The 22,856-nt window shown below is 37.6% G+C and overlaps 1 protein-coding gene and 1 non-coding gene across 2 annotated transcripts; both read right to left on the bottom strand.

The window, feature by feature from the left end:
• Positions 1-906: 906 nt before the first annotated feature.
• Positions 907-2,844, bottom strand: LOC141696896 (uncharacterized). Its single transcript, XM_074501038.1, has 2 exons — positions 2,378-2,844; positions 907-1,759 (listed from the first exon to the last, which is right to left on the bottom strand). The coding sequence occupies exons 1-2, from the start codon at positions 2,842-2,844 to the stop codon at positions 907-909; spliced, it is 1,320 nt and encodes a 439-aa protein (XP_074357139.1).
• Positions 2,845-17,750: 14,906 nt separating this feature from the next.
• Positions 17,751-17,857, bottom strand: LOC141710107 (small nucleolar RNA R71). Its single transcript, XR_012570645.1, has one exon. It is a non-coding gene; the product is annotated as a small nucleolar RNA R71 (small nucleolar RNA).
• Between the last annotated feature and the right edge of the window lie 4,999 nt (positions 17,858-22,856).

Below are 22,856 nucleotides of genomic sequence, written 5' to 3'. Positions count from 1 at the left end.
ATGTTCAGGAGTTTGTAGGTTCTTGGTCTCAGGACTTCTTTGACCTTGTATCACCCTTCCCATTTGGGCATTAGCTTCCCAGTGTTTGTAGGATCCGATGCTTCTGTGTCTCGGAGAACCAAGTTTATAACCTTGAAGTTCTTGACTTTTGGACTTCTTGCTGAAATGCTCCCTGGTCTTCTCCTTGTATCTTTCAGTTTTTTCTACAGCTTGGTCCCGGACCTCATCGATCAACTCCATATTTGTTCTGAGTCCTTCTTCGTTGGCTTCTTTATCAAAGTTTATTGCTCTGTGAGAAGGAAATCCCACCTCAATAGGAAATATTGCTTCTGTGCCATAAGCTAGTTTGAATGGAGTCTCTCCGGTGCTTGTCCTAGGGCTTGTCCTGTAGGACCATAGTATGCTTGGCAGTTCTTCTAGCCATTTGCTCTTGCTTTCTTTGAGTCTCTTTTCAATACCCCGGAGTAGGATGCTGTTGGTGACTTCTACTTGCTCATTTCCTTGGGGATATGCTACTGATGATTTTTTGTGCTTGATCCCGCGCTCCTGAAGGTAGGACTCGAATTATGATCTGATAAAATGTGGTCCGTTATCTAATACTAGGACTCGTGGAATTCCGAACCTCATCAAAATGTTGTCCATAAACTTTATGCAATCCTGCTGGTTTATGGTCCTCATTGCTTTCGTTTCAACCTATTTGGTCATATTATCAATTGAAACTAACAAGTACCTGAGGTCTCTTTTGGCCCGGGGAAAGGGTCCCATTATGTCAATACCCCAGACAGCAAAGGGGATTGATGATAGAACTGAGGAAGGTAGGACTGGGCTGATCCGGGACACGTTGCTGAAGAGCTGGCATTCCTTGCATTTTTTCATGAACTCTATTGCATCCTGATGAATGGTTGGCTAATAGTAGCCTTGTCTTATGATCTTATGAGCTAGGGCGTTTGCGGACATGTGATCTCCGCATATCCCTTCATGGACTTCCATTAAATAGTACTTTGCTTCTTCTGGGCCGATGCGTTGTAGAATAGGAGAGGTCAAGGTCCTGCGGTATAGTAGTCCTTCTTCGATGAAGAACTTGGCTGCTTTGGTTTTTAGTCTTTGGGCCTTTCCTTTGTCTTCTGGAATCTCATATTTCTCTAAGTAGTTGATGAAATGAGTCATCCAATTCTGGTTGTTTTCGATCTCCAAGACTTCTCCGGAATCAATAGATGGTTTGTGGAGTTCTTCAAAGTAAACTGAGCAGTCTAGGTCTGATGAGTTCCGGACTAACTTGGATAGAATATCTGCTTCCTCATTTTCTTCTCTACATATCTGCGGGACTTGATACTTAGGGATTGAAGCTAGGTAACTTTGAACCAGTGCCTGATATTTTTCCAGAATAGGGTCTTTTGCTATGTAATCTCCATTTGTTTGCTTGACCACTATCTGAGAGTCGTTGTAGAGTTTTAAATACTGGACTCTCAGGGTCTTGGAGAGTTTTAGTCCTGCAATCAATGCCTCATATTCCGCCTGGTTCTTTGTTACCGGGAAACCGAAAGATATAGCTGTTTGAATATTGAATCTCTCAGGACTTTTTAGTATAAGTTCGGCTCCCGACCTCTTGCTTGTTGAAGAACCATCTACTTTCAAAGGCCAGGCTCCCAGATTTGTATCTTGGTTTGTCTCTGGATAGATGTTCATTGGCTCTGGTTCTTCTTCCAGAAAGCTGCATTCGATTATGAAATCCGCGAGTGCTTGAGCTTTAATGGCAGTCCTGGGAATGAAGATTAAATTGAACTGGCTTAACTCCACGACCCAATTTACTAGCCTTCCTGAGACACCTGGCTTGTGAATTATCTTTCTAAGTGGCTGATTTGTGACCACCCTGATTTTTCTTCCTTGGAAGTAGTGTCTGATCTTTCTCGATGTTGTGACCAAAACATAGGCAAATTTCTCTAAACTTGGGTACCCGGTCTTCACATCCTTGAGCACTTGGCTTACATAGTAAACTGGTTGTTATTTTCCATTTTCTTCCCTAAATAGGGCAGCTCCTACTGCTTGTGTTCCCGCGGATAAGTATAAGTAGAGAGGCTCTCCTAGTTGAGCTTTAGTTAGGACTGGTGGCTGAGAAAGGTAGGACTTGATATCCTCAAATGCCTTTTGGCACTCCGGACTCCAGTTTACCTCTTTCTTGTTGCTTGCTCCCTTGAGTAAATCGAAGAATGGTAAGAACCTCTCTGCTATCTTTGAGACAAATCTCCTGAGTGCTGCTAGGGAACCTGCTAGCTTTTGCACATCTTTTTGGGTCCTGGGAGCCCTCATCTCTTGGATTGCTTTTATCTTCTCCGGATTAGCTTCTATTCATCGGTTGCTGATCATGAATCCTAAGAACTTTCCTGCTCCTACTCCGAAGGTACATTTCTCTGGATTCAGTTTAAGTTGGTTCTTCCTCAGGTTGTCAAAGAACTCCTTCAGATCTTCCACGTGTGCTGGTATAGTTATTGATTTGGAAATCATATCGTCGACATAACATTCTAAGTTCCTTCCAATTTGGGACTTGAATATCTTGTTCATGGCTCTTTGGTAGGTGGATCCTTCGCTTGTCAGTCCAAATGGCAACATCACATAAGCATGAACTGCTCTGTGAGTTATGAATGCTGTCTTAGGTTTGTCCCTCGGGTTCATCTTGATCTGGTTATACCCGAAGAAGGCGTCCATGAAACTTAACATTTTGTGTCTGGAGGTGGTATCTATCAATTGATCAATATTGGGGAGAGGGTATGGGTCCTTCGGGTACACATCATTCAAATCAGTGTAGTCCACACACATTCTCCATTTGTCGTTGGACTTCTTTACCATGACAACATTAGCTAGCCACTCTGGATATTTAATTTCTTTGATGATTCCTGCTTTAAGTAACTTCTCCACTTCTTCATCAATGGCTTTTTGCCTCTTCGGGGTGAAATTCTTTCGCTTCTGCTTGACGGGTTTTCTGTTGGGTTAACATCCAAGCTTTGCATTGCTATAGACTCATGTAGTCTGGGCATGTCTCTTGGACTCCAGGCAAAAACATCTTTATATTCCTGAAGCAAGGACACTAGTCTTTGTTTGAAGGACTCTTCGAGTCCTAACCCAACTTTCACCTTTTTGTTAGGACTGCTTTCATCAACCTGGACTTCTTCGGTTTCAACTACAGCTTCGATTTTTGCTTGTTCTTTGTTTGATACCATTTGATGAATTCTGGCTTTGGAGTTCTTCTTCAGGTTGAAGTTTCCCTGTTCTGGTCCTTTGGTTGCTTGCATGGTAGGGCTAGCTTGGTCTAGGACCTGATTTGCCTTTTCGACTACCATGACTTGGTTGCTTGTCGGTCCTTGCGGATCTGGTATGTTTGCTTCTTGGTCCGGACTTGATTCAATGAGTTATACCTCTTTTGTTGCTTCTTCCCTTGGCGGGGGTCGGTGTTTCTTGATGCTTTGCTATTTGTGAAGGACTGTGGCCTTCCTTTTGTTGTCCTGGTAGGTTTCTACCAAGACTAACCCCTAGATGTAGCATGTTTTAGCAACTCCATAATCTCCTTTTATCTCCCCGACTCCTACCGGGGTTGGGAACTTGATTTTGAGATGGGAGATTGAAGTTATCGCTTGCATTATGGTTAGAGCTGACCTGCCGATGATTCCATTATATGATGAAGGAGTTTTGATGACATAGAACTTGATGACATGAGTCACTTGGTTAGGAGCAGTCCCAAAAATGACAGGTAGATACAAAGTCCCTTGGATTGGGACTAAGTTGTGTCCAAACCCATAGAGTGGATCCTCCCAGTAATCATTCGAATGGACGCTCCCTAACTGCATTCGATCCACTGTGTGCTTGAAGAGAATGTTTACTGAGGAACCATTATTTATCAGCATTCTTCTTACTTCATTATCAAAGATGTTCAAGGTGACAACTAAAGCCGCATTGTGATGAGGGTTGACTCTTTCATAGTCCTTACTGCTGAAGGATATCACCAGATCTGGGAGTGATTGGATTGAGAACACTTCTTCTCCGAATTCCGGGCTCCATGGTGGGGAATGGGAGCCTCCTAGGACCACATTAACTACGTTCTTTCCTCTCTTCTGCGCCTTCCCTCTATTGTTGTTGTCCCGGATCAAGTACCTGGTCCTCAATGAAGTACTTGAGTGATAGGTAATTCTCTGTCTTGTGGCCTTGGGTCTCATGATAATCGCACTACCTATTATAAGGCCTGCTCTTCGGAGGAGTTTGTATTGGTTTCTGAGGATAATAGAAAGGTTTATCTTTAACCTCCTTCAATATTTCTTCCCGGGTCATATTGAGAGGAGTCCAGTCCGGCTCCTGCTTCGGCTCCCGGGGCTTCTTCGCGGGTCCTGGATCAATCTTGGACTCCGGCTTAGGATCGAGTCTCTGAAAAACTGGGGTAGATGGTCTTTCTTGGTTCTGCTGGTTTTGCTTGAACTATTTGTCCTGATGGTAACCCCCTTTCGGTCGGACATCAGAGTTCTTACTCCTGGATCCCCCATTCCGGGTCATCCTCATCGCCTGAAGTACATCAGTTTCTTTTATGAATCTGGCAGCCATGGAGTAAGCTGCTGCCATACTTTGTGTCTCTTTATTGATCAGTTCCGCTATGTATCTCTCATTGTGCTACGGATCCAAGTTTATCCTGAAGATGCTTAAAGCTTCGCGTTCGTCCAAGCTCGAGATCTTATTTATTGCTTCCTGGAACCGGCATATATAGGCTGAGAGGGACTCATTGTCATGCTGTCGAATGGTTTCCAGGTGACACATATGCATTTCATGTGTCTTGTTTGCTCGAAATCTTTGGAGAAATGATGCGCGGAACTCCTTCCAGCTATGGATGCTGCATAAGGAGATCCTGCCGAACCATCTTTGGGCCCCTCCCTTAAGAGTTGATGCGAAGAACCTTGATTTTGTCAAGTCATTGTAGTAATATATTTTCCTGATCTGCTCAAAGTAGTTCAAGTGTTCTTCTGGGTCTCCCAAACCATCAAGAGAATCGAAATTATAGTGCTTCAGGTCCCGCTGTCGGGGAATAGCCTCCAAGGAGTGGCTGAAAGGAGTTAGTGTTTCCCCAATTTCTACTCCCGAGTCTCTGTCCATCTTCCTTTGCAATTCATAGATCATATCTTTTAGGTCTTTCTGCTTCTCCTCTTCTTCATCATCAGAAATCAGCTCCGGAGTGGGATCTCTCCGGGCTCTTTTGGTCCTGGACTTGGCTAGTAGCTTTTCTTCTTCTAACTACATTCTTTTTTAGATCTTCAGCTCAAGCTTTGCTTCTTCCTCTTTTCTGATTTGCTCCCGCAACTCTTCCAACCTTTTCTGCTTAGTAGCTTCTGCTTCTTTCTTATTACCCTGATCCTTTTTGCTTTTCTTTCCCTTAGCTCCAATTCGGTCAAAGACAGATCTCTTAGATTGCTGGGAGTCCCCGGACTCCTCCGGTTCTTCCTCCGGTTCTTCCTCAAGTTCGGCTTCTTCCTGGAGCCAGGTTTGCTCCTGCCTGTAGAGCCGTATTGCTTCTGCCAGTTCATCACTTGTAAGGTTGGCCATGTGCTCTTCGGCCACCGGGACATTAGTGTATTTGTATTGGTTCAGCTCAATAAGACTTCTGGCATCCCGGGTGTTTACAATTCTCTCCACAACAGGAGTGTGTTGCAATGGTTGCTCCTGGAACACTTCTTTGTCGGCTCCGGGATCAAGGGCCTGGGAGTGGTCCGACTCCTGGACCTGAGTACTAGCAGATAGTCTCCCAGAAGTGTGCTTTCCTAGTCTTGCTATTATCTCAAAAATACCAATAACAACTAACAAAGATTTCCAACTAACAATATGGATCTAAGGCTGCTTCACGAAAATTACAAAAACTATCCCAAAAAATAACAAGTAGTAATAAATGACTTTCTGGGACTAGTTTAAACAATCTTCTGGGACTACTCAACAATGTGGTAGAATAAGCGTAGTGGGGTTTTAGAACACAAAGGAAATATTCAAAGTAGAGAAAAAATGGGGTTCTAAAATGATCAAAACTAACAATAGCACACCCGAACATGGCTTAAATCAACAAAACAGGGCTCACACAAACGTGGCCTAAAATAACGAGAACACAAAAACGTGGCTCAAATAGACAACATTCATGTTTATGGAAGAGTTTGGTTGCTTGGGTTCTTACAAGTTTAATAAATGGACTCTTTCAAGAGCTTGTTGATGAAGGTGAATCCAGGGGCACCGAGACCCAAGGATGGAGACCCCTCCTTCTAGCGCCAAATGATAACTCCTGGTGGTGGGGCTGCTCCTTCGACACCGTGCCTGGATCTTTCGCCGCTGTGGAGGTATAGTTGTGGTGGGGTTCCTACAAAATAACACCGCAAGGGGGGTTCGGGTCCCGCGGCGCCTCCGGTGTTAGAATAAGAACTCGCTTTTGGGGAAGATGAAGATATATATGAATAAAAGGTGGCTGTGTGTGTATATGAGTGTGGGAGAGTGATTAACATCAAAACCTTACCTTCTTGGGCTATTTATAGGCCAAGGATAGGGTTTTAGGGTTGATACCTTTGAATCGTAGCCATTGGTTCTAGGAGCGGAGGACACCTGGCTAGGGTGGATACTTTACACGTGTCATCGCGAGATTAGCTGAGGAATGTTCTGAGGATCCTTTAACACGTGCTCTAATTATTCCTATGATTGATGGGTGACAGTTGTCCCTATAATGTGCTTAGGCAAGTACCTCACGTGCTGGGTTCTCCCAAGATTGGGCTTGCGGGACTGGGCTAGTCAGGACTAGTAATGTGCGGGACTCGACTGAGTTAGGAGTCCGGGCCTAGACCTTGCAGGAGCTACATGTACTATCAGTTAGTACTCGTACAAGTATGAACCCCGTGAGAATGTATAATAAGTAGATACCACTCCTATATCCCATTCATTCTATACACTTTCCTTTTTGAATTTTTCATTCAATTTTATATATTTCAAAATTTATCAAAAATAATACTTCATCTCCGTTTGACTTTTTGGCGCACATATATAGGAGGTTTGACTACATAGCTAGAATTATTATATTTAAAAAATTCTTTTTTAATAAAAATACTTGATCAAAACTTTTATTCAGAAAAAAATGGAAAAAGAATAAATTTAACTATGTGGTCAAACCTCATAAACATGTGTGCAAAAAGTCAAACGTCATATATTTAAAAATAGGGGGAGTAAAAGTTTTATAATAAAAAATTAAATACACTCACTTACTTCCATTACACCAACTTTATACATTAAATATTGATCGGTCCCGCCATTTTACTCACTTTTCTCATTTTTTCTCACAACATTCCATTTTTTCTTATGTCCAAATCAAACGTATACATTATAATGGGGCGGAGGGAGTATAAAATTATGTAGTTAAAAAGGATCTAACCCATTTAAAATTAAAGAAGACAAATTAAAAAAATAAATCTTATTTAATTACATGGTGTACACAGGGAAAATCAATTTTCTTATAACGCTACTATTCAATTCTTTAGAAATCTAGTACCGAACAAAGTGTTTTATTTTTTTGGCACTAAGATTGTATTTCTTTTTATATTAAACCATTCCATTAATGTTATCTACAAAAATATTAAACTGGGCTACTACGTGGACAAACTGTTGAGATAACTCAAAACTGCACATGACATACAAACATGTATTTAAAAAACACTCTTAAAGATCAAACTCGATTTTGAAGGTGAATTTATAGACTTAATATGGAGTTTAAGTAATCAGACCGGTTATTTTCAAACCCTCTACCTAGTTTCATCAACAAAGATTATTGGGTAAATTTTCAATTTTGATATTCATTTTGGTTAATTGTTCATTGGTTTTGAAGTTATGAATCCATAGATCATTTGATTTTAAGTTTGCCTGTATTTATTTCGTGAATTTCCAGTTATCATTTTGTATTCGCCGGAAAAGTAGATGTAACTTATGTTCTTCATTTTTCTGGTTAAGTGAGTGATAGTTTGTTAGTATAATGGTCTTCTAGGAGTGTATTGGTTCATATATATTAGATTTTTTTGAGTTTTGAATCAATCTTGATATTTGCCGGATTTTGAAGTCGCCGAATTTTTTTGAGAAGCAGTTTGGTTGTAATTATTGTTACTAGATATGAGTTGTCTAGTTTGATAAAGTGATTTGGATTGAAAATCACATAAAATAGAGCCCATTTGACCATAAATTCGGCTTGGCTGGAGAGTTATCGGTGATCAGAACTATGCCGTTTCTGGGCTGCCCAAATTTCAGCAGCCGCTTATCATTTTCCGGTTGTGTTAACGGAAAGAAGTCATGTTTAACTAAACGGGGTATAATTCAATACGAATGTAATGTCAATGACTAAAATGTTAAAATAATAAAAATATTAAAGTAACGTTAATGACTAAAAAAGTTATACAATTGCTCTTCAGTTTGGTTTCGATTGTTTATGGCTTGCATGTTCTTTAATTATAACCTTGTTTATTTAAATAATCACACTCGAGATAGATTGTGACCGAAAATCTTTGAATGCTCAGATGTTGGATAATTTTAGGAAGCAATTAATACCTAAGCTCCAAAAGTTACCATTAATATGGAAATGATGGTTTTTAAGAAGAAAGAAGTGTCCTCCTAGCGCCAATCGATATAAAACCTTAATACATTTTATGTTCAACAATCTCTCCATGCACCATCCAGATAAAAGCTAGATACAATTTCAGTTCAGCAATCTCAGAGTTACCACGCCTCTTAGTTCCAGCATATTGCACTTTATACATGTCCTTATATCTCCTTTCTGATAATCTTTACCATACTCATCTTCGTAAAGCTGATAATGAAAGGAATATGTCCTAAGTCCAATCATGAATTAGGATTTAGGAATAACTCTTTATGTAATCTGTTTTGATTTCATTGATATTAATAAAAGACTTGTTTTGTTTTTATTACGGGCTTTATCTATTTAAGTGTTTAAATAAGATATACCATAGTTTAGAGTAAAGCTTTTTATGGATTATGATGAGATCATAATAGTGAGACCTAAAAAGATGATAACTCTAAACTTAAATAGTTCCTGGTCATAGGATTACTAACTGGTAATTAATAATCCGCAAAGATCGGTACATACTATGCTTGCTTCATTATGAAGGATGTCTATTCTCATAGACATTTGTGTGGTGACACTATAGCTAGTATGTAGGTGCTTATTATAGAATAAGTTCACTGAACATGACTCGCACAGCTGAACAACTGATGGAGTTCACTCACGTGTCAGCAGTTGTTCACATAGTGATAGTTGTACAAGTATCCTTAGACTTGAGGTCATCATAGTCATCTTGTGTACACTGAACTATGCTTTGGTTTAGTGCTTAGTCTCCAGGGACAATTATTAGGGCTCTTCTGGGTATAGGAATTTGTACACGAAGATAGTGTATGATCAATAAAGGATCTACCCCTTCCAGTGAAGGAAGCGAATGTTCAAGGCTGATCCACTTATGCTAGTTCAGGAATCTCTGGCCAGAGTGAATGAAATTAGAAAGGAGTTTCTAATTTGCATAGAACTACACATAGTAAATGGTAAGCAAGTGATTGAATTAGATAGGCTTGACACGAGATCCATGCCTTGTATTTAATCGGGACATTGTAGGGTAGAAGGAGTTTATTGTACGGTAACTATTCACTGAATAGGTTCTTGGTATTCTAAGCAGTGAATTCATATTATCCGGATAGTCGCGATATGCTGAGAAGTATCCCTCACGATGTAGAATAAATATGATTAATTAATTAATCATATTTAATAAATTAGATAATTTATATAAATAATGATAAAATAGTTTTATTATTATTTATTTCTACTACCGGCTTAATATTGAACCTACAGGGTCACACCATAAAAAGAGAATGATTTAATGGTGGAGGAATTAATTAATAATGGCTAATAATTATTTATTTGTGAAATAAATAATTAATTGGAAAATTTAATAATTGATTAAATGAGATTTAATTGATTATAAATTAATTAAGAAAAGTTCTTAATATTATTAATTAAAGGATTTAATTTTTAGAAATTAAATCAAGAGAGAGAATTATTTCTAAAGTGTTTAGAAAAAGGATTAATGATTAAAAGGTGTTTTAATTATTAATGAGAATAATAAATGGGATAATAATAATAATATTTATGGGAAAATTTCAGCTGAAAATTTTGCCTATAAATACACTATTATAGACCCTATTTTATTCTAACCCAAGAACCCGAAAAACCCAAAAATTTGGAAAACCCAATTCTCTCCACCTCCTTCCTCCTCCTTAACATCGTTTTCTTGGTGGATACCGGTGGAGTGCTTCACACTTGAGGAGCAACTGCTAAGGATCTCTGATCGTTGTCTCTGAATTATTTTTTAAGGTTAGATTCGATCCCTCGAATTTTTATTCACGATTTATATGCTTTTATTTGGATTTTGTATGCGAAAAAGTGTTTTGCCATGACCCCGCTGCGTTAAAAATCCAACAGATAACACATTAATTCACCATCACCCTCCAAACATAGAGAATCATTTCCATCATCAAATAAACTCCTGAAGACATCCAATTCCTTAAGAAGCAAATAATATGTACATATATAATAAAATAGAGCACTTTATAACAAGAACAAGAGCATTTCATTACAACATCCAGTTGAACACTTTCATTAAGCAACTTAAGATCATATTTAGACATATTACTTCTTTCCAGAACGTTATTGCGCTCATTCTCGCGAAGTTCATGACATATCATCTCATCGTCTCTATTCGCATATGGATACCACATTGCAACATCAAATATTCTCCTGGCCATAATTAATTTCTTGCAGATATAACATATTTTTAATAAGAACATCACGATTATATTCTTTGGTAAGAAATGTATAAATCACCTTTTAATTCTTTTCTCACGATAAGTAGCAAAACCATATTCAACATTGTGAACCTTCTCATTCAAATTCATCAAAAAATTCCAAACTACGAGATCTCTTCTATGCACTTTACCACCCCACTATCGATCCTCATGAATTTCAGATTTATACATCAACCAAACAAAAGTATTATACGATCAACTCTTTCTTTAACATACCATTCTTCAATTACTTGAGTGACATTTACTTTATTCTTTAAAGCATTATACAATTTCCTATTAATCTTATCATATTCATTTTCATGGTACTTATATACCATAATCCTATCATACTTGAAAAGTTGTGTATAATCTATTTTCACAGCTTTATCACAGTACACAATAGGCAAGCTAAAAGAAGATAATATCGAAGTTTTAACAATTTTTACTCTTTCGGAACTATCATCAAACATCTTAGGGTCATATTTTGCAGGTTGTCACAATTGTAAGTTGTTTGAATTATTACCGTTATCATATTGTTTTATCAACTCTGCTCGAATTATTAAGATCATCCACAACTAAAAAAGATTGCAAGTATTAGAAATTTGCTTTACCGGATTTGAGGACATCGCCTTGACTTCAAATTCTCTTTATTAGTATTCTACTTAAATGTCCATGACATAGGAACAAGGTGCTTCCCCATAATCTCAAGCAGTACAATCATTTGATTTAGTTTTTCAGACTCCTGCTCACTTACTTCAACTTCCACAAATTTCTGACAATAAATATTTCCTTCAGAATTTTCATCACTTATCTCAAACTCGTCTTTCTAGAAAATATCACAGCGATTTGTCAATGTTTTGCTCTTCTCAATTAGCATGCATATTTGGCCCATTTTTGCATCATAATTGAATGAACTTATCATCCAAGTTGTGTAAATAATAAACATCAGTAATCAATATCGGGGTTGGGGAAATGTTTGTTGTGTAAGTAGTGGTATAAAATTGATGTAATGGTGATGGTTGAATAAGGTGAAAAAGATATGAAAATATTGTGTATTTATTTGGGTGATGATACTGAAAATACTTATATGGGCTTGAAAGATCAACATTAAAAAAATTAGTGTTCTCCATGAAAGTTGGGTATCCGAGAAATATAGGCTCTGATACCAATTGTTATGATTTTGATTAATTTTCTAGGAATTGGTAAAGTAAAAATACAAAAATATAAACTCAAAAGAAAATTAAATTCATATTCTCATTCATAATTCTGAAAATAACTATATACACTATATATAACACAACAAACGGTTGAGTAGTTTTGGGCCTAATTACATACTGTTAATCCCAAACAATCTAACAAGTAGAATTACAGAAGGGGGGTTGAATGTAATTCTTGGTTTCTTTTTAATTTTAAGAACTTCTCACAAATATAAATATATCAGTGTTGAATATGCAAAAGTGCATAATGAAAATAAAAAAGTATTCAAACACAAAGTAGTTAAACACAAGTATTAAAAAACTTTATGGTGGATTGAACTTACCCACCAGAGATATATATTGATGAGAACTATGTGACGCAAATTGCACAGAGCTGCTTACAAGTATGTAAATATTTAGAACAGAGAAATTCTTAACAACTACAACTTTTTCTATTTCTCAGTTCTTGCTTACTTAATTTTCAACTTGCTACTCTTGATTTTTATATCACCAAGTTACATGATGGAAAGAAAAACTAATAAGACATAAGTATCTTGGTCTAATTTCATGCTCCTCTATTTCTCCATCCAGCATCTTTGAATAGCTTTAAGTTAGCATGGAGATGGAAATGCTTCTTTGTTCTCTAAAACCTGTTAATAGGCTGCCACATTCCATTTGCATACAATCAACCCATATGACTGTCAAGTCACTATCAAATGCTTTTTGAATTTGATCATCCATTGAAACTCCGTGGATCATCCGTTGAGACTTTACTGGATCATCCGTTGAGAGTCTGGTTGATCATCTGTTGAAACTCTGGTTGATCATCCGTCGAAACCTTATGGAATATCCGTTGAGAGTATCTTCATAGTAGTTAATTCTATTTCACTTATGCAAGATTACAAAGCAGCTAATATTTACAATTAGACAACCTATCTTGTATATCAGTCTGGTAGTCAACATGACTTACAATATCCTAAAACTTCTAGTTCTCTAAGGCATTACAATATGCAGAAATGTGCTACCAAAACTTATGTTAATATAAGCTACTCTCTCAATGAATGGCTAATAAAATTATTCGTTAAGAGCTACAAAAATCACTTGATTAAATCTACTAAGTTGTTTTTATAGCATATCATCAGGTCTACAACATATTCCTAACAATCTCCCCCAATTTATGTCTACTAGAATTGTAGGCATAAATTTAGACGGATTTGATGATAACAAAATACTATTTTACATAGAAATTATTCAACAGTAGATAAAACTGATAAGTGTTGCTGTTTATTGAAAATTGTACAAATGAAAGTTCATAGAAATCTCACAAGCCATTTTTCAAGATGCTCCTCTAGTATGAGAAGATTAATCTTTAGTTCTTGAATGTCTAGTTTTCTTTTCTAGTCTTTCATTATTCTCTTCAATCCGGTGTTGAAGTTGTCTATAGAACTCAGATTCATCTTTATTTGATTGATCCAGCATCTCCTTCATTTCCTTAAGAGTTTCATTGCTTGATATCTTTAGCTGATCATCTAATCTGAAGAATCTTCCTATGTTCTTTTCATCCTTGAACTCCATTAGACAATATGGCCTCAAAGCACTCTATCCTCAGTGTAAGGAATAGTTAAGACTCTTTGGAGTGCATTTGGGTCTCTCCAGCTTTGTCTTATTCTTTCATTCTGGTTGAGTATCTGCTTCTTGGCAGCAATGTTAAAACAAAAGTTTTTCTCGATTGAGGAGAAAATCTTCACTAAAACAAAGAAGCCTTCATTGAGAATTCTATGAAGAGGCCAAGTGATTTCCCTGCCACCCTTGTACTTGAACACCAATCTTTCTGGAAGTCTTTTATAAGCATCAATAGCCCTAACTTCATGTAGCTCATCCAAGTAAAGATTGATGTCTGAGAACTCCTTAATGTCACAAATGAATAGTTGATCTCCTTTATTGACATAAGGTTTGGGTTTGGGTAGATTTTTGGATTTGGATGGAATAGATTTGACTGGCTTGCTTGGCATGCTCTTTCTTCTTTTAGAGGAGGTTGGAATTGGGAGATTAAGATCAGGGATAGGTAGGATTTCCTAGTCTATTGGTTCATCCTTTGAAATAATTGGTTCACCATGAAATTTCACTTTAGGATTGACCTTGAATTCAGCTTGCTTAATTGTGGGCAAAGTTGATTGATTTGTAGTAGTAGACTAGGTAGGCTCAGGTTCATCTTCTTTCACTTCTTCTTCTTCTCCAAAATCCAGCTTCCTTTTGGTTGTTTCCTTTCTCATTATTTTTCCAATTTTTTGCTAAGGTTCCTCTAATTTCTCAGTTTCAGTGATGGTAGCAGGCTTCTCAGCTTCTGATTTGGTAGCAACCTTTTCTGCCTTTTTCTTAGCTTCTAAGGCAACCTGCTTTTTCTGATTCTTAAGTCTCAGCTTTTCTTCTCTCTTGGCTTCTGCAAATTATGGATGTCCAGCCATCAAACAAATTTCTTTTCCATGCCTGTAGACTTTTTCTACCCTTTTCTTTAAAACCGAGTCTTTGGGATCTTTGATGTTTGTATTGGAGTTTCCAAGCAGCTTCTTTTCATCAGGCTGAGGAGTTGCATAGACTAGGTCCAAAGGATTCTTGAAAGAATTTTTTGATGAATGATTCTTGGGCTTCAAGATCACATTGGCCTTTGACTATCTTCTAGTAGAGGTTTGACCTCTCCATGTTCCTCAAGCTCATTTCACTGATAGAGATTTGTCTCAATTGTGTGAAGTGTTTCACAGATTTATCTTGCTTTGAAATTGGACCAAAAACCTTTTCAATCTTCTCATCAATTTTCTTCATTTATTCATCTAGCCTGAGCTCAGCTGCTGTAATATTGATTAAGTCAATGCTATCTAGAACTGGTGGTTTTATGAAAGTAATGGCTGGAAATATTACTTTAATGACTTATATGTGCACATCCTTCTCCCCCTCACTAGATTGGACAATAGCATTTGTCTCTCCCTTTTTGTTATCATCAAGTATAGAAGAGGTTGGAGTTTGAGCAGCCACCAGTTTCTGAAGAAAGAATGTTTGATGAACTTGGTTGACATGAATCTTGGTGATTGAATTTTCCAATATTGTTAGCCTAGTGTTCATAGAGTCAATTTTGCTACTCAAATTAGAATCCTTCCCGAGTTTTTGTTGAATGTCTTTTATAGTGGACTCTGGAAATTTATACTCCATTATTTCACTGATATCTTTCTTGACTTGCCCAATGGTATTCTTGAGTTCATCCAAATCTTGACTCTATTTGAGAGATTGAATCTTGTGCAGTTGTAGAGATTCAAGATGGGCTTGGAGAAGATGTTTGGTATTGGCATCTGTGGTGGCTTGAAGAGCTATTTGAGTTTGATGGATAACCTTGAAAAGAGTTAATTTATAATGATGGTCATTGCAGTCTTTGCTAAACATCTAGTCTGGAGTGTTTGTGCTTGAGCTAGGACCTGCATCTCCCCCTATGCCCATGCCATTATCTTCCTCATTTGAAGCATCTCCAAATGTACCACTGGAATCTAACTTAAAGTCATCATCAGTTATAGGTGGAAGAAAGTTGATTGCCTCCTTGGCCCTTAGCATAGAAGCTGTTGTATGCACCAATTTTAATGCCCTCTCAACAGCCTCATTGCCCTTGATAAGTGATTTTATATCCACTTGGAATGCTTTATTACAAGCTTAAATTGGTGTTTTGGACTCAAGTTGTTGGTATTTTGATGTGTTTTTGTGTTATTGCATTTCAGATATCAGTTAAATGAAGAAAGGAGCTTTTAAAGGAAATATGATTAAAAGTGATCAGATTTGGAAGCCAAGGCCATTGTCAAGTTGTAGAGAATCTCGTTAGCTTCGCGTCGACAGTTAAATCGCCTAATTCTAACGAGTAGAACTCAAGTTATGGCCAAAATAAGATTTATCAGAATTTTCTAGAAGCCGTCCACGCGGCCGCATCAGAAGTGCACGCGACCGCATGCCGACACGCGGCCATGTCAGACCCGCACACGACCGCATGCTGATGCGCGGCTGATTTCGTTGATTTCGCTGAAAAACCTTTATTAAGTGGAATTCGATAATTTTAAGGGTACAGGTCCACTAGGGGCTTATATATACTTAAAAAAAGGGTTTTCATCATCCGGGAAGATTGGGAGATCAAGGAGAAGACCTAGAAGCACAAAACAACTTCGAAAAAGAAGATCTTGTTTTCTACTTGTGATTCTTTGAAAATAGTTGTAACTTTGGATGTTCGTTTTTATTCTTGTTGAATATAAACCTTTTTTATTCGTACTTTGATTATTATTCAGTTTATTAAGACCTTGTTTTATACCATGCTTTCATTGGAACCCATGATGACGATGAGTTCAATTATGGGCTAATCGTTATCATGGGATTCTAGCGAATTTACTTATGGATATTATTAATTAATTTGTTTCGATATCTTGGTGTGTGGTGATTGATTGATATTCTAGTATTGGTTGTGCTTATTCGTCTTATGTGCGTAGCTAACATATAAGATAGCGTGTTAATCTCTATTGAAGCGAAAGTGAATATAGAGGTTTAGAACTTGCCATGCTAGCATAGGTTCATGTATTTGTTATGCATGATTCGTAGGTAATTTAACCATCTTACTTTCCCTATGTAATCACGATAGATAACTTGCGCATTAAACCCTTATGTTTCCAATTCTTATAGACATATAAGGACTAGGCATAATTGGTGTCTATTCAACTTCTATCTCTTTTGTGGATGCTTGTAGTAGGGTATTCATACAATGAAAGTTGGCGTTTACTAGTTTCGTGTTATCTGATTAGTGTCATCACCATTACATGCTACGGTTAAGAACAATAAGGCTATTGAATGAAGTATTTAATGAAGTTAGAATCCTATGTTTGTCATATATAGTACTTCAACCTCAATTCTCTTAGTTAATGTTATTTAGTATAATCTCTTTGTTTAATAAAAACCCAATTTGTTATTTGTCTTAGCATTGAGCGATAACCATACATTGTTGCATAGGTTCATAAATTGAACTTGACCTAAACCAGTCTCTGTGGGAACGAATCTGATTTATATCTTATACTACTTGCGAACGCGTATACTTGCGTGAATTTTAGCGCGTGTTTTCGCCCTAACAAGTTTTTGGCACCGTTGCGGGGACTCGGTGTTAATTTTTAGTTTATGTACTTGTCATCAGTGGTCGTTAAAGTTCACTGACTTAGATTATTTTACTTTCACGGTTTATTTATTTGTGTTTCAGGTACTAATTACAATAGGAGATCCAGCAGCACGTAGGAAAGCCTTGATGGATTTTTCTCAACCCAAGATCAATGACATTCAATCTAGCATTGTCCGGCCAGCTATCACAGCTAATACCTTTGAGATCAAGCCTGACATAATTTAATGGGTGCAAAATTCAATCCAGTTTGGGGTTCTCCAACTGAAGATCCCAATATGAACATTATGGATTTCATTAAGATCTGCGACACCTTCAAGTTCAACGGTGTTTCTGAAGATGCTGTGAAGTTGAGACTGTTCCCATTCTCTTTGAGGGACAAGGCTAAGAGCTGGTTACACTTTCTACCAGCTGGTTCGATTACTACTTGGGAAGATCTTGCTCAGAAGTTTCTTACTAAATTATTCCCTATGGCAAAGACAGCTGCACTCAGGAATGCTATTACTCAATTTATGCAGCAAACGGGAAAATTTCTATGTGAAGCTTGGGAGCGCTACAAGGAGATGCTTAGGAAGTGTCCTCATCATGGAATACCTGATTGGATGATCATCAATTATTTTTATATTGGGTTGGGAGCATAGTCCAGACCCATGCTCGATGCAGCATCAGGCGGAGTATTATGTGCAAAGAGCAATGAGAAAGCTTATGATCTAATTGAACTGATGGCTGCTAATGAATATCAGTATCCAACCCAGAGATGTCCACAGGGCAAGGTAGCAGGAGTTCTTGAAGTGGATACAGCTACGACTATCACTGCTCAACTAAAGGCATTGTCTATGAAGATCGATTCTCTGGCTAACTATGGTGTTAAGCAGATAATTAGTGTTTGTGAGCTGTGTGCAGTTCCGCATGTGACAGAGCAATGCGCTATATCTAGTGACTCAGCTCAGTTTGTGAGCAACTTTCAGAGATCGCAGCAACCAGTTCCAGACACTTATCATCCTGACAACTGGAATCATCCTAACTTCAGCTGGAGCAACAATCAGAATGCGATACAACAGCCGTTCCATCAGTTTGGAGCAAAATAATTCAACCCTCCTGGTTTTCAGCAACAATTTGCACCAAGACAACAACTCCAACTTCAACAACAAACTCATGATGCAGGTCTATCTTCGAATGAAAAATCTGAATTGGAGGAGTTGAGGCTTATATGCAAAAACCAGGCTCTTATATGCCAAAGCCAGGCTATTTCTATCTAGACTCTGGAGAACTAAATAGAGCAAATTGCTAATTCCTTATTGAATCGACCTCCAGGAACGCTTCCTAGTGATACAAGAACAAATCCAGGCAAGAGGGAAGTTGAAGAGCAGGTGAATGCCATCACCTTGAGGTCTGGAAAGGTTGCAAGCCCCCAATTTCAGCAAGACGAAGAGCCTAAAAAATCTCAAGTTTCAGAAAATGCAGTTGTGGCTGAAGAAGAAGTGCAGAAGAAAGCAGAGGTGGAACCAAGGAAGACTAATATGGAACACACTCCTCCTGAGGGTAATACAGGGGAGAAATAAATATATCCTCCACCTCCTTTTCCTAAGAGGTTGCAGAAGAAAAAGATGGATAAGCAATTTGCTAAGTTTCTGGAGGTGTTCAAGAAACTTCATATCAACATACCTTTCGCTGAAACTCTTGAACAGATGCCTAGCTATGTGAGGTTTATAAAAGGTATTCTCTCTCGGAAAGTGAAGCTCGATGACTTAGAGACTGTTGCTCTAACGGAGGAATGTATTGCTGTGCTGCAACAGAAGTTGCCTCCGAAGCTTAAAGATCCTGAAAGCTTCACTATTCCTTACACCATCAGAAACTTGTCGTTCGACAAGTGTTTATGTGATTTAGGATCTAGCATCAATCTGATGCCCATATCTATCTTCAAGAAGCTTGGTCTTCCTGATCCGAAACCAACATACATGTCATTGCAACTAGCTGACCGTTCCATCGCTTATCCACGAGGTATAGTGGAGGATGTCTTGGTCAAGGTGGATAAACTCATCTTCCCTGCTGACTTTATAATTCTTGATTTCGAGGAAGATAAGAAGATTCCCATTATCTTGGGAAGACCATTCTTGGCTACAGGCTGAACTATGATCGATGTGCAAAAAGGAGAGCTTTCGAAGAAGGTTTACGATCAAAAGGTCATTTTTAATATGCTCAAGGAAATAAAGTTACCCATAGCTAAAGAAGAGTGCTTTAAAGTAGAGTGGGTCGACTCTGTAGTAAATTCAGAGCCTGAGCAATTGCCAAAGTCAGATACCTTAGAGAGATCCTTAATAGGGGAATCAGTTATTGAAGATAAAGAAGGAGCAGAGCAATTGCAGGATTTCAATGCACCTCCGTGGATGAGTAAGTTGGATATGCCATTCGATTCTCTTGGGTTAGCAAAGCTGAATATTTTTCAGGAGCGTTTTGAACCATTTATTCAAGAAGCTCCCACACTTGAGCTCAACCGAGTGCCAGATCACTTGAGTTATTCATTCTTAGGTGCACCCCATGATAAAGGGGTTGAGATATATTTTGGATGATGTAGAGAGTGGATGGACGGATATTCCCGTGCCTACAGAGGGTTCTTCTCTTGTGCAACAGGTAGTTGATAGGACTGGTATTGGTGATGCACAGTATAGAAGATTGACTAGGCGTATATAGGCCATGCATGTCATCCACCGATATTTTGCTGAAGATTTGACACACGCTTTCGGTACTATTATTCGAGACACTGGTGGCGAGGTTGATTGGCCACCTGATCATCCACCCGACGAGGGTGACTCTCCCGCTAATTAGGTATGCCTGAAATCCTTATTATTACCTTCAATGAGGACATTGAAAATTTTAAGTTTGGGGGTGATAATGTATAGATTCATATAGATTCATTTTGCATGTTTAGTTATAGTTCATTCATATTTTTGCATGATTGTTCATTTAGGACATATTTGTTTGTTTTTATGTGATTTTATATGGTTGCATTTGCATGCATATTTAGCATGATCCCTTAAGATGAACTATGATATTTGATAAGTTGATGTTGATTTGAGTGTGGTGATGATGAATAGAGGGATGTTTAAGTCCTAATGAATTGATTTGCATGCCAGAAACAAATATTTTCATAAAGTCTTATAGGGTTGCTTTTGATCTAGATCATGATCATACTTGTTTGTTGTTGAGATTTAATCACTTGATTATATTTAGAATTTATGATATTCTTGTAATGACGTAAAAACACTGATTTTTTTTATCTAGAGAAAAACTTGGATTTCATTGCTAGTTGTTGTAAGGCTAGGCGTCAAATGGCTAGTAGCCGGCTCATATTTTTATGAGTAGCCTAGGGTTCAATGAGATGGAGCGAAACACACTCATTCAGAAATTATTAAAAAAAAGAAAAAAGAAAAAAAGAAAAAAAAGTATTTGTTTATGCATAATTGATCAAGAGTGAGCTCTTTAATACTCGAGTTATTAAGTTCTAGGGGACTTTGTGCCTAGTGACCTAAGGCTTTTATAGTATGGGATCCGCTAACCTAACTCTCGCTACATGGATATTATTGCATAAGTCTTTTGGGACCTTATTCATTGTACGGTCAAATAAGCATCTTTGTTATGTGTTCAATAATAGTGTGAATCCTTGTATACCTCTAGTAGAAAGGAGGTGTTGTGAGTCATAATGCGTTTATTTTCTATTCTGTTTATAAACTTTTGATTGTTTCGATGATAGATAAGTTATGGTTATTGATCTAGTATCGAGCGATATCTGTTAGGCATTCCACACACGCACGTTTCTGGTTTTTGAGTTGGTTTGGGGGATTTATTCGAACTCTGTTTTAAGTCATTGCATTCTTAGAGGCATTGGCTTATTCATTTGGTTATGATTATTCTGAGGGGATCGATTGCATTATCATTTAGTTGCATTCACGTAGTTGCATTCATGCATTAGGTTTGTTTTGTAGTTTTGAGTCTGTTTATGCTTGAGGAAAAGCATCGATTCAAGTTTGGGGGTGTGATAAGTGGATTTAATATCCACTTGAAACACTTCATTACCAGCTTAAATTGGTGTTTTGGACTCAAGTTGTTGGTATTTTGATGTGTTTTTGTGTTATTGCATTTCAGGTATCAGTTAAATGAAGAAAGGAGATTTTAAAGGAAATATGATGAAAAGTGATCAGATTTGGAAGCCGAGGCCATTGTCAAGTTGTATAGAATCTCGTTAGCTTCGCGTGGGAAGTTGAATCGCCTAATTCTGACGAGTAGAACTCAAGTTATGGCCAAAATAAGATTCATCAGAATTTTCCAAAAGCCGCCCATGCGGCCGCATCAGAAGTGCACGCGACCGCATGCTGATGCGCAGCTGATTTCGTTGATTTCACTGAAAAAGCCTTTTTTGAGTGGAATTTGATAATTTTAAGGGTACAGGTCCACTAGGGGCTTATATATACTTAAAAAAAGGGTTTTCATCATCCGGGAAGATTGGGTGATCAAGGAGAAGACCTAGAAGCACAAAACAACTCCGAAAAAGAAGATCTTATTTTCTACTTGTGATCCTTTGAAAATAGTTGTAACTTTGGATGCTCGTTTTCATTCTTGTTGAACCTAGAATTTTTTTATTTGTACTTTAATTAGTATTCAGTTTATTAATACCTTGTTTTATACCATACTTTCATTGGAACCCATGATGACGATGAGTTCAATTATGGGCTAATCGTTATCATGAAATTCTAGCGGATTTACTTATGGATTTCAATAATTAATATGTTTCGATATCTTGGTGTATGGTGATTGATTGATATCCTAGTATTAGTTGTGCTTATTCGTCTTATGTGCGTAGCTAACATATAAGATAACATGTTAATCTCTATTGAAGCGAGAGTGAATATAGAGGTTTAGAACTTGCCATGCTAGCATAGGTTCATGTATTTGTTATGCATGATTCGTAGGTAATTTTAACCATCTTACTTGCCCTGTGTAATCACGATAGATAACTTGCGCATTAAACCGTTATGTTTTCAATTCTTATAGACATATAAGGACTAAGCATAATTGGTGTCTATTCAACTTCTATCTCTTTTGTGGATGCTTGGTAGTAGGGTATTCGTACAACGAAAGTTGGCGTTTACTAGTTTCGTGTTATCTGATTAGTGTCATCACCATTACATGCTAAGGTTAAGAACACTAAGGCTATTGAATGAAGTATTTAATGAAGTTAGAATCCCATGTTTGTCATATATAGTACTTCAACCTCAATTCTCTTAGTTAATGTTATTTAGTATAATCTCTTAGTTTAATAAAAACCCAATTTGTTATTTATCTTAGCATTGAGAGATAACCATACATTGTTGCATAGGTGCATAAATTGAACTTAACCTAAACCAGTCTCTGTGGGAACGAATGTGAATTATATCTTATACTACTTTTGAACGCGTATACTTGCATGAATTTTAGCGCGTGTTTTCGCCCTAACAGCCCTGTTCAGCTAGAATTTGATAAGCTGGAACATGATGAGTTGATGCCTCATCTTCAAAAGAAACAGAGTCTAAGACAACTTGATATTCTTGCTGAAA

Source organism: Apium graveolens, chromosome 2, assembly GCF_009905375.1.
Source record: "Apium graveolens cultivar Ventura chromosome 2, ASM990537v1, whole genome shotgun sequence".
Taxonomy (NCBI): domain Eukaryota; kingdom Viridiplantae; phylum Streptophyta; class Magnoliopsida; order Apiales; family Apiaceae; genus Apium; species Apium graveolens.
The sequence above is the reverse complement of the archived record's forward strand: the minus strand, read 5'-3'. Positions and strand labels throughout refer to the sequence as shown.